The 16,759-nt window shown below is 41.0% G+C and overlaps 1 protein-coding gene across 2 annotated transcripts in view; it reads right to left on the reverse strand.

Moving 5' to 3' along the window:
- Positions 1-14,424, reverse strand: part of LOC130207084 (SH3 and PX domain-containing protein 2A-like) — a 56,131-nt gene extending 41,707 nt beyond the window's left edge. The window contains exons 1-2 of one of the 2 annotated variants that reach the window (XM_056435510.1): positions 14,178-14,424; positions 8,488-8,568 (exon numbers count right to left, since the gene is read on the reverse strand). In XM_056435510.1, the coding sequence (XP_056291485.1) occupies positions 8,488-8,568; positions 14,178-14,249 (153 nt within the window). In that variant the 5' untranslated portion in view covers positions 14,250-14,424. The remainder of the gene's footprint in view (positions 1-8,487; positions 8,569-14,177) is intronic. The other variant, XM_056435511.1, reaches the window with a different exon arrangement.
- Between the last annotated feature and the right edge of the window lie 2,335 nt (positions 14,425-16,759).

Consider the following 16,759-nt stretch of genomic DNA (forward strand, 5'->3'; position numbering starts at 1 on the left):
ACACGAAATTGTCTGACCCCAAACTTTTGAACGGTAGTGTATATCGACGTGGCAGTGGGCAAGATTACGTCACCTACAAGTATCAGAAGAAAAAAAATATCAAACGCAAGTTCTGCCTAAGGAGCATAAAACGGCATCAGAGTAGATGACACCTTGATGTTGACACTTTATACAACACGCCATTCACGGGACCAATCTATTGAGATATTTGCGGTGAAACAGACAGAAACAAGAGTCCGTCCTGCCAGCCACGATGCCAAATTAGACCCAGAGCATAAAGCTCCCACCCCCCCTACTTCTGGAGCTTTGCTTGGACTTTTTTACAGATCCCATATTATAAAATGTAATGATTTGGTTTATTATAAAATAATGCAGACAATGTACAGAGCTAAAGCAAAGTCACTGCCAGACTGTGTACAAAGTTTATTTTCAATACATGAGTGTAAATATGATTTGAGAGATGTTTGTAAGTTCACGGTACAAAAGGCTAAAAAAGGGATTAAAAGAAGATGTATTTCTGTTGTCGGAGTCCAATTATGGAATAATGTTGAAATAGAAGTAAGAATGGTGAACTCCTTTTTGTTTTTTAAGGGAATTATTTATAAAAAAAATCTTGAGTTATAAATGTAATTAAAAACGGATTAATATGGAAGATGTATGTGGTAGTATATATAAATATATTTTGTTTTTTATCTTGTTTATTGTTGTTTTTTTGTTTTATTTTCTTCTTTATTTTATATTAATTTTCTGATTTATTTTGATTTCAATTTAGGATAGGAATTTATAAGCATTTTTTGCTTCTACCTATACCTTTTCAGTCTTTCTCTTTTGTATATTTTATAGGATAATATTGTATTGTATTTGACAGAATAAGAAATACAAACAAACAAACAAACAAACACCATTTTTTTTTAAATATCTCATTTAAATTATTTTCGGCTGATGTTGAACTGCAACATTATTATCAAAAGGAATTATTATTTTGTCATTATTATTTTGCTGTTACGGTGTCTCCACCAGCGCATGCTGTGTCAAATGGTATGACAACTACTGCCTTCGATGTGTGTGCTGCTGGTACTAGGTTGTTTTGATGAATGCTGAAAAAAAACATGCAATTGCAAATGTGCATGTATGTGTATCTGTAACACCGAGAAGAGTTTCTGGTTTCCTCTTTGAATGAATCACAAGATCATGAACGCACGAGAGTATCCTAAAGTAACAGTCGGCTCAAAATCCAGATGCAGCCCCCCCGCCTTTGTTCGTTCTGCTTTGCTTTGTTCCAGATGTGCTCTGGGAAACGGCAAAGACTGTGAGCGTCAAGCTAGAGCACACTTAACCGGGAGGAGGAGACCGGGAGACTAATCCTGGTCTAAACCGAGCCGAAAAGAGCCAAGTGGACAAACGGAACCGAGCTTTGGGGAGACAAATGGGATCTACTATGTCTGGGCCTGCAGACGCTGTTTGTAGGACTTTTCATGTCCGGGTGGTTTGGTTTTCCCTTCTTGTGGTTCTTCCTTTTCTTGAACTCATCTGCTGCCTTTGTAAAATCCCATAATTTCTCCCAGTGCATGGCGTTTCCCCCCCTCCTCCCAAATATAGACAGCAAACAAGAAATGGTTTCTTTTGAAGAGGGAAGCCTTCATTATGTGCTCTGTTAAAAAAAAGAAAAAAAGGAAGGATTTTTGGAAATGTTTAACTCTTACTGTGAAATTAGTAGTATTGCCTTGTTTTTTTTTTAGGAGCATGACATTCTAACGAGACCCGACATCTGACCATGATGTGTCTGTGTGCAGGTGTGGTTGACCAGAGATTTATACTCTTTTTCAACTGTTGTTTGTCTGGCACATTAAACTCAGCTGAATGCAGCCATTTCACCAGGGGGGAGAGAGAGGCGTCTCATACAGGGGCGAGAATGACATCACCCCCCGGGAGACCTTCCTTGATACACTCCCCACTCTACGGGACAGGTGTGTAAGTTGTTTATATGGCAACAGCCCGACAACTCGGAGGGAAAACATTTCCCACATTTCAGGGAGTTGAGATTTAATTATCTTTAATATTTGCTGAAACTGTCAATATATCCTCACAATACATGAGAAAGAATTCCTGTGCCTCCTTTTAGTGCTCCATTTGACCTTAACCCTCCTGTTACCTTCAGATTTACTTTCATGTTTTACCCGTGGCGTCAATTTGACCACAGCAATTAAAACCTACAGAAAATTATTAGAATTAATATTGTTTCCCAAGTTTAAGTATCACTTTATGTTTGTTTGTCTACCTAAATCACCCTTTAAATAAATAAAAAAGTTGATATTTCTTATATGTTTTACACCTGGGGTCAAATTTACAAATGTATAAGTTGTGTACAGGACATTGAAAACATATCATCATGTGAATTTTAGGTTTTCCCAGTTGTCCCCAATAAATTAGGAAAAGTCATGAAATATGAAGCAAAAAAAATGATGTCAATCATTTTTTTAGAGACGTTAAACATTGAATGGGGTCAAATTGACCCCAAAGGTAATAGTAGGATTAACATTGCACCGCGTCCAAAATGAAACCGCCAATCACTGCCAAGGAGTCTCTAACACGGATATCCATCACTGCTCGTAAGGCTCATGGAGTCCAATCACACTGTCAAACTGAGCATGGGGGAATCTTACAAATGCAATTAGGAGCACTAAAAGAAGGCAAAGGATTCAGATTGTTCATTCTCTCATCCACTACTTTGGCAGCCAAGTGTTCCCACTGTGAAAGTGAAGCATGTAGCAACAGGTGCTAGGATGTTATTATGTTTCTCGATCTCTTTGTACACACTTCATCTGCCTCATCAGGGCTGGTGCTGCGTCTGCATACAGATGAGAGGTTGAACAGCTGGACCTGAAGAACCTGGAGCTGTACGCCCTTCAGACTGTGAACATAACCGTGGACTTCAGGGGGAGCACCTGTACCGTGACCCCCATTACCGAACACTGTGGGAAACCTTCAAGTTTATGGGATCCACCATCTCCAAGAAGCTGAGGAGGAAGTTCAACCTGCTTCAGGAGCTGCTGATTCAATGATATGACACAGTCTGTTCTCTGCACATCCATCAGTGATTGTTTTGGATCAGCCACCAATGAGTGCGTTTACATGATGGTATAATTCGAATCTTGCTTTAGTCGGACTATGCTATCTTTTGGGGGATCTGCTGTTATCCCAATATACATGGCAGTGAGTAATTCAAATCATTGGCCGAAAGCATGTCATATCCGATACGATAGGTGGCGCTGTTTTCATTACAACTCGTGGTGATACAGCCATTTCCGCTTGACCTCTTCACCACTACCAACAACAACCAACAACAACAACATCAACATTTGGAGAAAGATGGCGAACAGAGAGCAAGGCGAAGCTCCATCCCTCTACTATTCTTGCATGATGTTAATAGTGACATTATCGTCTCTTTCGACTCTTTCGACTTCCGGGTCACGACATGGGAGGGAGGAGGGCGGCGGGATCTCAAGCATGCGCAAAGACGCAAAGTCCAGTTCCTAATCCAATTCACCGTTACATGCCGCGATAGTCGAATTATCAACCGGATCGGATCGAGTTATCCAGGGTGTTAATCGGATCGTAGTCGGACCGCAAATAGTCGAACAAAGGTGTTTACATGAAACGGATCATTCGATTTCAGTCCGACTAAGCCAGCTATTCGAATGCATGTAAACACGGTCATTGAGGCCAGGTACAACACGAGAACGGACTGTCAGGACTGGAGAAAAAATCCCTGGTGCCAGTCTGCCCTCCATCCAGGATGTGTACATCGCTAGAGTCGGGAAACAGACTGAACACATCCCTGCAGACCATTCACAGCCTGTTTCAGCCTCTTGTTTCAGCCTCTTGTTTCAGCCTCTTGTTTCAGCCTCTTGTTTCAGCCTCTCCTTGGCAGCGCTACAGAGCACTGTACACAAAAACAACCAGACACAAGAACTACTTCCTCCCGCCTGCCACCACTTTCACTGTCGATGACCTCGAAATATCCACTGCTATCCTTATCAATTATACATTTTACAGTTTTTAAATGCACAATTTGTATTGAAAGTGTCACTTTCATTACAAATCCTACACACGGTAGATACAGTTCACATTTTTACTCGTCCATGATGTCCATAATCATCCAGTCAATTAAGTATTTATTCATTTCCACTATTGGTATTGTAAACTTGTATAAAGATGTCATATTTCTTATTTCATCATGGACCATTGGTGCTTTTTATTGATCTTGATCCAATATGTATATACACCTATTTTTTCCACTACTTGCATTCTATCCTTTACCCTCCAGCTTTGTTTTCTTTGTTCCTAGCTATCAATTTTAAGTGAAAAAACGGAACCAGATTCCTTGTATGTGCGCCCATATACTTGGCCAATAAAGCAGATTCTGACTATTCACAGCAGATGCTGTGAATAAATGCCCGCGAAAGAAAGTGTAATAAATAGTCAACCATCTCTATTTTGGCATAATGACATTATGGATAGGAATGATGGCGCTGAGAGGAAACCAAGCAGCTTCTGCACACTGTCATGATAATCATAGAGTCATCTTTGCACTCATCTTAGTGAGGGAGCAACAAACAAAGAGACACTGCACTGTGCAGCAGACAAAGAAACTGGACTGAGATGAATCTCGGGGGGGAATGTGGAGGAGTGTTTGAGTGGGGAAACAATCTGATTCCATCTGCGGGTTGTATTTTGACATCTGCTTTACAGTTGTTGAGCGCAGAAAGATTATGATGCAACAGCCATCTTGGTCAGAAACTCTTAAGATGTATCAATCATGTTGTTACAACAAAAACATTTAAACTCACATTACACTTTTAGTGCTAATAAAATGATGCAACTTTTAAAAGTGCTCACATCTTTGGGCTGTTCATCTCTTCTACCCATAGACTGAACTGACTATTATCGGTGTATTCATTAAGAAAGGGAAACGATTCAAAGTGTGTACATATGAGGAAAGAAAGTTGAACGCAACCGTGTGTGGCTCCAGCTGTGTGAAGTCTAAACATGTGGCTCAGATGACATCACTTCTGTCAGCGAGTTCTTTTTTTAAAGTTTGAAAATGAAGATGGCGGTGTGTAGTTAGAAAGAAGTGAGTTCACTGTTGCTCTGGAGCACACTCCTCATCTCTCGGCCACATGAGCCGACACCCAAATCCAGACTGAATTTTTTCACAAGGAACTAGAACGGGCACTCGGTAGAGCGCATACCTTCGCATATCACAGGATTGGGCATTGAATTATGAACATGTTGGCATTAGTTGCATGCCAATTGTATAAAAATTGACCGCGCTATGGTAAAAAGAAGATGTTGACCTTTCCATGACCTTGACCTTGACCTTTGACCCGATCGATCCCAAAATATAATCAAATGGTCCCCGGATAATAAGCAATCATCCCACCAAATTTCATGCGATTCGGTTTAATACTTTTTGAGTTATGCGAATAACACGCATACAAATAAATAAATAAATAAATACACGGCGATCAAAACATAACCTTCCGCATTCTCAATGCGAAGGTAATAAGAGAGCATGGAATAAAAAAGACCATATCTCTCCTTCTGCTGCCTTGATTTTGAAACTTTCAAAAACACCTCCAAACAATCTTTAACGTCAGACTATTATCAGCCATTAGTTTGCAGTCTTTGAGTCCAGTTTTAATAAGTGTTTGGAGAAATATTCCGTTGTTTAAGTTCCTCCATGTGTCAAAAATGTAGGCCTGACAAATTATAATGCAGCGAGAGTAGAGTTGACCCTGGTGCAATTCCTCAATGCAAAAATAATGGCGACTAAGGGAGATATTTCTGTCCCAAAAAAAAAAAAAAGCCAGCTTGCACACTCCCCAATCCCCCTGAGGAAGGCTGTGACCCGTGTGCTCTGCTGCTGTGGTTGAAGGGTGTGGAGGAGGGGAGCCCTCACTCCCTTCTCTCTGGACTTCTTCTCACGTCAAACATATGCGGGTCCAAAAAGCTTCACTTTGATACCAGAAACAACATTTGGTGGAACTCGGGCTCAGCGGCGTGAAAACCACCGTCTTTAAAACAAGGAATCCATGTGCTTATTAAGTCTGCACATGCGTTATAAAAACGTCACTTTGGGTCAGCACACAAAGACAAAGAGAAGGATTCAAGTAAAAGGAGATCCTAACCATTTATGATAATTGCTTCCCAGAGGAACAGCTGTGAGTTATATTCGGTGCACTGAAGAGGTTTGAAACAATAGCAGAGTGCTCTCTATTCTGCGACCAAAGTGGATACCTCGTCTTTAAAAGACAAGCGACAAAGCTTCTAGTTGTTGGCGAGGTATATGACCAGCTGTACAGTGCTGGCTGTTGTTGTAACACAATATGAATGATTGGCCACTGCTTAAAAGGCGTGCCTTGTTCTGTGACCTTACTTGGCTTTTCTGAATTCTGAATTAATGGCTCTCTGATGAGATCATGGTCACACTCGTCAGGCCAAGAGTGTCATATTTCAGCTTCTTGGGAACGTAGAATATGCAATTGTTCTCCGAAGGCAGAGAGCTGTGCAGAGCTGGGGAAAGAGTGTAGGCGTCAGCTGGCAGACACACAAGCAGAAGCTTATTTTCAGGCCTGGAGAAAAGACAAATATTTAAATAGAGGCGTTAGAGGAGACAGACTATAGGTAGTCTCTTGAAATCACGAGGAGACATGCAGCTTGTAAATAGCCGGCTTAGGCTTTCCAAGAGAATACATCTTCCGGCCTTTCAGTCTTTAAATCCAAAGCCTCAAAATCTGTACATTACCCCAACACTTTCCTGACCACAACTTACTCCTCATTTCATCCAACGCCTTTTTGGATTACCGATACACCATCATCCTTCTGCAGAAAGTACCCGTTTTTTTTAATGATTAGGTAATTTGTATAACCGTGGAATTGTTTTGTAAGCACCTGTTTACACCTGCGCAATCCAATACTGATCGTAGATTGTCTGAAATGTCCAGTGTGCTTCACTCCAAACGCTTCATCTTTCACCTTTATGTTCATGTGAACAAATGAAAATGAAACGCACGATCTCTATCTATTACGTGTGGACAGCTGGAGACTGTTGCTCTTCAGATTACCCTGGCCGGGCAAACACACCTCGGCAGCAGGGATCTATGGACTCGTGTTTACAGAGACAGGAGAGAAGCTCTGTTTACATCAAACAGACCGGGACAGAATTCTCCTGGCTATTAGCAAGAGACCAGAGAACAAAGGGTTTCCTCTGCTGCCCTCGATGCAGCCAGCCCACCAGAGCCACTGGAGAGTGAGCGGCCGAGAGAGTTATCAGACGAGAGCCAGAGAGTCTTTTACAACAGCGAAAAATGCTCGATACGGTTTGCATTGATTTAGGTGGACACCCTTCACACTGTTGCTTGAGCTACTTACATGTAGATCTTTCTGAGACACACATGATATGTCGACAATTCAGCCCTGTGTGGTTAGAATGTAAAGCTGAGTCGCTTTTAGGAAGTGTGAAAATGTCCCTGCAGGCTACTGGATCCCTAAAAGATCCTGAGGCCTAGCTTTGCCCCATGCTGTATTCTGACTGAGGTCAGGTTTTCTTCCTGCATCTGCTGACTGGATTTCCCCGCATTTCCATTTTTCCAAGACGGCTTCAATAGTCTTAACCCTTGTGTTGCCTTAGGGTCATTTTGACCCGAATCAATATTACACCCTCCCCCCGCCTATGGGTCATTTTGACCCGATTCAATGTTTCACCCTCCTGTTACCTTTATATTTACTAACATATTTTACCCTTTGGGTTCAATTTGACGCCAGCAATAAAAACCTCCAGAAAATTATTAGAATTAATATTGTTTTCCAAGTTTAAGTGTGAGGCACTTTATGTTTGTTTGTTGACTACCGAAAGAACACCGACATTAAACATTGAATGGGGTCAAATTAATCCTAAGGCGGGGGGAGGGTGTAATATTGATTCGGGTCAAAATGACCCTAAGGCAACACAAGGGTTAAATGAGACAAAGCAGTCTTAAATGAGACAAAGCAGTCTTAAATGAGACAAAGCATTGTCTTAAATTAGACAAAGCAGTCTTAAATGAGACAAAGCATCGTCTTAAATGAGACAAAGCATCGTCTTAAATGAGACAAAGCATCGTCTTAAATTAGACAAAGCAGTCTTAAATGAGACAAAGCATTGTCTTAAATGAGACGAAGCATCATCTTAAATGAGACAAAGCATCGTCTTAAATGAGACGAAGCATCGTCTTAAATGAGACAAAGCATCGTCTTAAATGAGACAAAGCATACTGCCTTCTAACAGCTGAACAGAAAGATGTAACCAAAAGGAAAAACGTCCCTCACAGAGTTTAATATGAGGACATATCCAGGCCCTTTTAATAAACAATCCATCAGGTTTTAGATGAATGCTGCTTGTATATTACAGTAGAAGAATTCAGTTCATGTACCAGGACAACATACCTGCAGGTCAAAGAATTTGCTGTACCTCCTGTAGATGACATGGGAAGTGGAGTCTGAGTAAGAGACGTTGATGAGGTAAACCTAGGGAGAAAAGCACAAACAAAAGAGGCCCATTAGGAGCAAGGCCACTTTGTCAAAGACACCATGACACCACTTTAGCTCGCCTCGCCCTCATGGCACAAAGTGCATTCCTTCCTGACTTAACTTAAATAAACCCATTAAGTACATCTGTTTGCGACTGAAAGACATCAGTGGTTAATGAGAGGGCTAATAGAAGTATGAAGTATTATTTAACTCAAACCATTCATCATGAATTACACTGGTTCTCGAGTACAGTGGATTGAATGTGACTAAGACCTCAGTTGTTTTTAAATATTGGAGGTTTAAATCTCAACTGTAATAATTATTCCCCAGTGCTGATAACAAGAAGCTATGATTTGATTCTGGTCTGCAAACAAAACCCAGGAGCAGTCTAGCTGCACTGTTGTGCAATATCCAGAATATGTGAATCACTAATAATGAAAGGACATTATTTTCATTTAGTTAATTTAACATGCTTGTATGTAAACTAACACAATTCAGTTATGTAAGATGTTATGTTCTCAATCCTGTAAGGACCATTGTAACTAATAATAAATAATAATAATAACAATAATAACATTGTTATATCATTAGATTGTGAAACCGTTATATCTTGAATGAAGAATCTCACACTGTTACAACCCTAAAGACAGGGAAGAATAAGCTGAAATGGCAGTATTATTTCCTCGGCTGACATTAGTCATGAAGAGAACATTACACTGTTGCCAGAATCTTTCCTCATTGTTTCCTTTATTTGCCTTGACAACAGAGTGCCCACAAACAGTGGTGCACTCTGACCTCTGCCCTGAGGTTCGGAAACACATGGCTGCACATAACGCATTTCCATCCAAGCGCATTGGCACAGAGTATTTACAAAAGCAGCATTTACACATATGGTGGCAATCTACAAGGACATCAGTTGCTAGTTACCTTCGCATTGAAAATGCGGAAGGTTATGTTTTGATCGCCGTGTATTTATTTGCGTGCGTGTTATTCGCATAACTCAAAAAGTATTAAACCGAATCGCATGACATTTGGTGGCCTGATTGGTTATTATCCGGGGACCATTTGATTAGATTTTGGGATTGATCGGGTCAACGGTTAAGGTCAAGGTCATGAAAAGGTCAAAATCTTCTTTTTACCATAGCGCGGTCAATTTGTATCCAATTGGCATGCAACTAATGCCAAAATGTTCATAATTCAATGCCCAATCATGTGATATGCGAAGGTATGCACTCTACCGAGTGCCCGTTCTCGTTTAAAATGTAGTTTTCTGTGTGCGACCGGTTCATGACGGAAAGAGTGTGCAGCTAGGCAGAATGAGTTCTCCAGAAAGTCACTAATTACATGCAGGCAGCATGACCAAACACACCAAATGTAGGCAACAGCCTGGCTCAAAGTGAGGGAGCATGAGGTGGAGGTACACCTCTCACAAACCATGAACACTGTAAGGAATGGATTGTGATGTTTGCAACCAATAATACTGGTATCTCATGAGCCTAATGTGATTTCATGGAGGATTATTACATTGTGAACTGGAGATTTGAAGCAAGTAACAGCAAATGGATACACGTTGACAACTGGTTGCAATTTTCCTCTAAATATTAAAGTCTGTATTTAATAAGCAGTCTGGACCTCGGTAACTATTTCTTAAACTAGAATGGGCACTCGGTAGAGCGCATACCTTCGCATATCACAGGATTGGGCATTGAATTATGAACATTTTGGCATTAGTTGCATGCCAATTGGATACAAATTGATCGCGCTATGGTAAAAAGAAGATTTTGACCTTTTCATGACCTTGACATTGACCTTTGACCCGATCGATCCCAAAATCTAATCAAACGGTCCCCGGATTATAACCAATCATCCCACCAAATGTCATGCGATTCGGTTTTATACTTTTTAAATTATGCGAGTAACACGCATACAAATAAATAAATAAATGGCGATCAAAACATAACCTTCGGCATTTTCAATGCGAAGGTAAAAAGCCAAATCTCTCTCTACAGCTGACTGTGCGAGAGGTGAGGTGGTTGTGTTAACGGCAGCGATTTTGGGAAATGGACTAGTTTATGCACTGTTGCACCTTTCTAGTCTTCGGATCGCTCACAGCTCTTTAAACTAGCCGAGATGTCAACATTCTTACGTGGATAGCAGAGGCGGCCATTCGAGGTGCCGCCTGCTAATCCGAATCTTATCCGAATCTTCTGGCCATGTTAGTAAACAAGGATTGGTTGCCATGGTTTCAGTGTGGTGAATGCCTGGTGTGACACCTCCTCCCAAACCCGAGGTGGCCCTGTTGTTTTGGTTCTCTGTTGCAGGTGCTGAGTGGAGTGTCGTCACCTGGACGAGCCACACCGGAGGTGTTGTGACCTTCATCCTCTGGCAGCCGCTCTCTGAGAGGAGGAGATCCTTTGTGTCGCTCGCGTGAGGCAGTTGCTTCGACTTGTGTTTTTGTTTCTCCGTACACTCCGCCTCTCGTCCATACATGCACTTCACGACTGATAACTGATATCGCACTTTTAAATTGGGGCTTATGTGGTTAAAAATAAATTGCTTCTTGTTTAGCAGCTTGTTTATCTCCCTGTTTCCAGTGTCTGGAAGGAAGTCAGCCGTGGGGACAAAAGACAAAGGGGTTGCCTCTTTCCCCTCTCGAACCGGATAAGCATTTTCAGTGGCTTAGCTCATCGATAATGAGATTTTATTTTCTTCTTCCCTCAAGGGGACTTCCCGGTCAACCCTTACTTCCAGCTTCCATCCCAAGGGAAGGTCTGTGCTCTATGTTCAGTGGCCTCTGGGAGTGCCCCTTAGGAGGAGATATTTGCAATCCCACTAATGAAAGCCTTGAGGAATTAGTTTGATGTATTTCCTGAACAGCAAGTCCAACTTGTTCAATATATGTTAGATACACGTTAGGTATGTTTAAATAACTACCCCATTAACCGGCACCGGCTGCCGGCAGACGAGAGATACTCACCATACGCTCACACTGATCTGGGAATATGTTACGGTCATTATTGTTCAATTAAAGTTGTTTTAATTATGTGCTGAGTGTTTCCGTCAATCTAAACTTGTCGACAAAACATTATGTAGCCAATAACCAGCGGTGACAACACCTTGTGAATCTGTGTGTGTGTAAAGCTAGCCATTTAAACATGAAATCAAACCACACACCTCTCTGTAATTACATTTTACTGTATTTGATATTATATCTACAACTGTGACTATACTCATCAAAACTAACTAACATATATTTAAATCAGTATTTTAACATTTAATGTGTAGAGCGGATATATATTGCAGATATCTGTAATTTAATTATTCCTATCAAAAATAACAGTTCAGGTGTCCACAGTGAAGTCACAGGACTACAATTTCTTTATCATCTTAAATGGCCAATATTTTCTGCAGTGACGTTATTGCGCACATAAATATAGCAACCTCTCTATTCATTAAAGTTATTATTATTATTAATAAGGAAAACTCAAATACATCATTAAAATAAATACTATAAAAAGGGATGGGAAGCGGAAGAATTATTGGGTTGCAGGTGGATAATTAAAGCGTACACGCAGATTCAGAAAGGAGTCGCCTTAGGAACGTCCCGTAACATTCTGTTTGTTAAATGTTTACAAATGCATTATTCTCAACATGCTTTTGTCTTTTCATGTGTTTTAATGTCCTTGTCCAAATTACAGAGATTAATCAAGATTAATAGGCTGCGGTGTCACAAGCTCTGCCAAATCAATTATTATCAATTTGGATAGTTGTAATTGCATATCAGCTCAACAGTCACTCAAGCAGCCTGGCAAAGAGGCAGCCTGGCCTATACAGACGTGCAGCAGACGTGCAGCAGACGTGCAGCAGACGTGCAGCAGACGTGCAGCAGACGTGCAGCAGACGTGCAGCAGACGTGCAGCAGACACACAGGGGGCAAGATGTCTGAATAATAATTGATTTGTGATGAAGCCTGACCGGAATGTCTTGGAAAGTGGCATGAGGCGGACATGAGATACTTTGACCGTGATCTATTCCATGAGCCTGTTCCATGAACTTGTTCCGTGAGTCTGTTCCACGAGACTGTTCCACGAGTCTGTTCCACGAGTCTGTTCCACGAGTCTGTTCCATGATCACCACATCACCTTTTCTCCATGTCTCACTCCAATCTCATAAACGCCGGCCGGCCAGTTGACCCCCCTGCCCCAAAACAAAAACTCTTTCTATTTTGATTTAAAAACATTGAATTTCTATCTGAAATGAAGCATTGTGTGGTTTGTTCCACTTGCTACCGCATAACAATTTGCTCGGAATCACTTGTTCTGGGTTTTCCTTTATGAACATAAAAAAGGAATCCTGGTTTCACCACGGCGCCTGCTGTCTGTGCATTAGTGTGGGTTAGAGTTAGAGTACCATTAGTTTCCTGTCTACTGTGGTGTCATTTTGACAACATTATTATTGTTTGAGTGTGTGTGTGTGTGTGTGTGTGTGTGTGTGTGTGTGTGTGTGTGTTAGGTGAGAAGAGAAGAGATTTTGATTAGAATATATTCTCTCTGACACTGCGAGGAGCTCTTGTTGAGTAATTTTGATATCCTCACGATATGATGCGTTATTAAAATATATCTCTAGACTATATGATGATGTATTAAAATGTATCCCCAGAGGATATATGTTATTAAAATGTATCCTCACTATATGAGGTATTAAAATGTATCTATACTACCTCACTATATGAAAAGGTATTAAAATGTATCCTTACTACCTTATTATATGAGGTATTAAAATGTATCCTCATTAAATCCTACATTGTTCAAATGTATCCTCGCGAGAGAATACCTTATTAAAATGTATCCTCACTATATAATAAGGTATAACAATGTATCCTCACTATATGAGATATTACAATGTATCCTCACTATATGAGGTATAACAATGTATCCTCACTATATGAGGTATTACAATGTATCCTCACTATGAGGTATAACAATGTATCCTCACTATATGAGATATTACAATGTATCCTCACTATATGAGATATTACAATGTATCCTCACTATATGAGATATTACAATGTATCCTCACTATATGATGAGGTTTTCAAGTTTGTTTCACCGACAGTGAAAAAGACTGTCCAGATTATAGTGAAATAATAATCTTCTCTTCCTTTTAAGACAGAAACTTTTGACAAAAATGTTTGCCTCACTCTGACGTCACGTGCGACTGCAACAGGGACGAGTACACGTGAATACTTGTGTACTTGTACAAGTCCACAGCTCTGCAGCTCATGTCAGGATGCTAACATGCTCACAGTGACCGTGCTAACTGTTCAAGTGCTGTTAGCATGCTAATGTGGACTACAACACACACACACACACACACACACACACAGCCGAGGCTGACCATGACGTCCTTAGCTTCGCACGCGCTGTGTCATTAAAGCAAAATTAACCAAAACCTCATACAAGTTGAAGTGTTGACCTGTCACGCAGCTACATTTTATTCAAACGTCCTCACGGTGGACGCAACGTCGCGAGGCTGTTCTCCTCTGGACACCTCTGGACGTCTGTTCAACTGTGGGAGGACACAGGCGGAAGGAAGGGACAACTCACGTAGTGTTTGGACGGGTTCCTTCTCTTCTGCACGTCCACGACGTTTACGTCCAGGACGTTTCGGAGCTGCATCTTGACAGACCCAAGAGAAAAGCTATAAAAGAAGATGCTCGCCCATGGAAAAGATGATGAGTTTCACAAAAATAAAATAAAAAGCACACACACGGGAAGGAATTGTGGAGGACTGCAAAGTTAGAAGGAGGAGGAGACGGTGGTTGCATGCATGAAACGAGAGAGTCCCGGACGGTCTCGGGAGCTTCTGAACTCCTGGTGAATCATGACAACGCAACAGAACTGGTGTTCGGTCCTCCGCCCCTCCCTCAAAGGGGGGCCGGACCGGAGGGCAGTCCGGGGCGGACCCGGCTCCGCGCGCTGGACACAACGGGACCCTTTGAAGACCTTCAAGTCAGACCGTTCGCGAATTGTCTCATTGTTGCTTAAGTGTCCCATTGTGCAACAAATGAAAACTATTTGGGTTTTTTTTTTTTAAATATACAGCCTATATTTTCTTTTTCATTTTTCTACTTTTACTTTCTTTGGAAAGAAAATTGGATTGCCGCCTCCTAATGTTTCGCCGCTTGAGGCGATATAAAATAAAACGAGTTTGATTTATAGCTTTTCGGCTACATGGAAACATAAAATGTGTCTGCCTAGCTGGCAAATCAAGTAACACATGTCCATTGTGCGTTATTTACAAGGTGACGGGAGGATTTCCGTCGGCATATGACAAACGACTTTGCGTCCTGCAGCTGGAGGCAGGGGCGTAAATCCACGAGAAGAGGAGAGGGACATGTACCTAACTCCGCCACACGGGGGCGCTGCACAACACACACAATATTCTCTCTCTCTCTCCCTAAAGCAGTGTTTTTTATTTATGTATTATTATTCCAATGATTTGCATTCTGCAAACATGGAGATGAATGTACATTTTCTCAAGTACACACAGTTTAAAAGTACTATTTTTGCTTGGGTATTTCATGCCTCCTTCTACTTCTACTCTTACAAAGGGAATAGTGTACGTTTTACTCCACGAGGCCTATATTTATTTGACCGCTATAGTTTTCTTTTCTAGGTTGAGATTTGACACATTCAATGATTAGTTTAAATGTATGATCATTCGTTTCAAAATGATGAGTTACTTGACCAGCTGCAACAACAACATGTGTCTCACATATTAATACAGTGAAATGTAAAGCAGAATATAGTATTAGTAAGAGTGCACGTGTGTGATTTAAACGTAATTGCACATGGGTAAGCATAAGTTAAGTATGATAACGTTGTATAATTGATGTCTATCATCTTGAGTTCACATAGTATCTACAGTTCGCTGATATGGCCACAAGGGGGCGGTGTTCAAGCGGCTGGATGTTAAAGGTTTGAGAGAGGAGAGAGGAGAGAGGAGAGGGCGCAGAGGAGAGGTTGTTCTTGGCTGGTCTCAGTTTTGAGGAAAACCCAGAACGTGTTGGACTGATTTATTCCTTATCATACACCCACGATATTATTACGTGTACTTCTGGTACTACAGTTTGATAATGACACTTTTGCACTTTTAAAAAATATGTTTTTACTTTGGTTGTACTGTGGGACTAATTTTAAAGCATCTTAAAACTGCTTTCGCCCTATAACGTAATGTGTACAGTCAGTGTCTAGTTATTTACTAATATAACTGAGAGACAAACTACAAATTAGTGAGTGTATTTTTTCAATAGCGTTTTGTGATCCAACAGTACATTAATATATCACAGGAATCCGTAAATCAGTCTCTGTTTGTGTTGATATGGCGACTGACTGTTTACTGAAAGTTGATCAAATAAGAGGCCAACTAAACGGAACCATGCTCAAGTGCTGTGAATTCGCTGCACTGATCGGTTACGTTAATCCCCATCATCTGACTCCTTCTAGCATAATGTGGGCCGAGGCCGAACAAAACCACTTGTATTTCCTCTTGATGGCGACAGGAACACAACTGGCATGCGTGGTAGAGCCGAGGGGCTGGCGGAGTCCGCTCAGCGCGTCCTGTCCACGGTCCTGCCGAGGAGATCCAGGAAGCAGATACGGCTAACTAACTCACTAACGGCATCAAGCTGACGGGAAACACACCGACTGACAGCGGAAGTGTCTGCACCCCACTTCCAAAGTAAAAGCATCTATTTGGGCGTCTTCCACACTGACAATAAAATATAATGAAAACAATCACATTAAAATAAAACATGAAATAAAAACACTCGCAATAAAATAAAAAGGAAATAAAAACACTCACAATTAAATATAAAATAAATAACCCTTACAATGACATACTAAATAAAATAAAATAATAATCCATTAAAATAAATACACTTACAATACAATACAACATTTAAAAAAAACACTCACAGTATAGCATGAAAACAAGTAACGTTTATATCACATTTGTGTGTGTTGCAGGAATAGATCGGTCCTTCTGTTTGAGTGTCGTGTACAGCTCGTTAATAGTGCTTTTATTGTGTACTTGTTTTTAACGGAAAGCTTTTCAAGTGTAGGTTACGTTGGCCAGCTTGATGACGATCCGCTAACTTATGTCTGGTCAGCCGACCGAAGTATGG

Source organism: Pseudoliparis swirei, chromosome 17 (assembly GCF_029220125.1).
Source record: "Pseudoliparis swirei isolate HS2019 ecotype Mariana Trench chromosome 17, NWPU_hadal_v1, whole genome shotgun sequence".
NCBI classification, from domain to species: domain Eukaryota; kingdom Metazoa; phylum Chordata; class Actinopteri; order Perciformes; family Liparidae; genus Pseudoliparis; species Pseudoliparis swirei.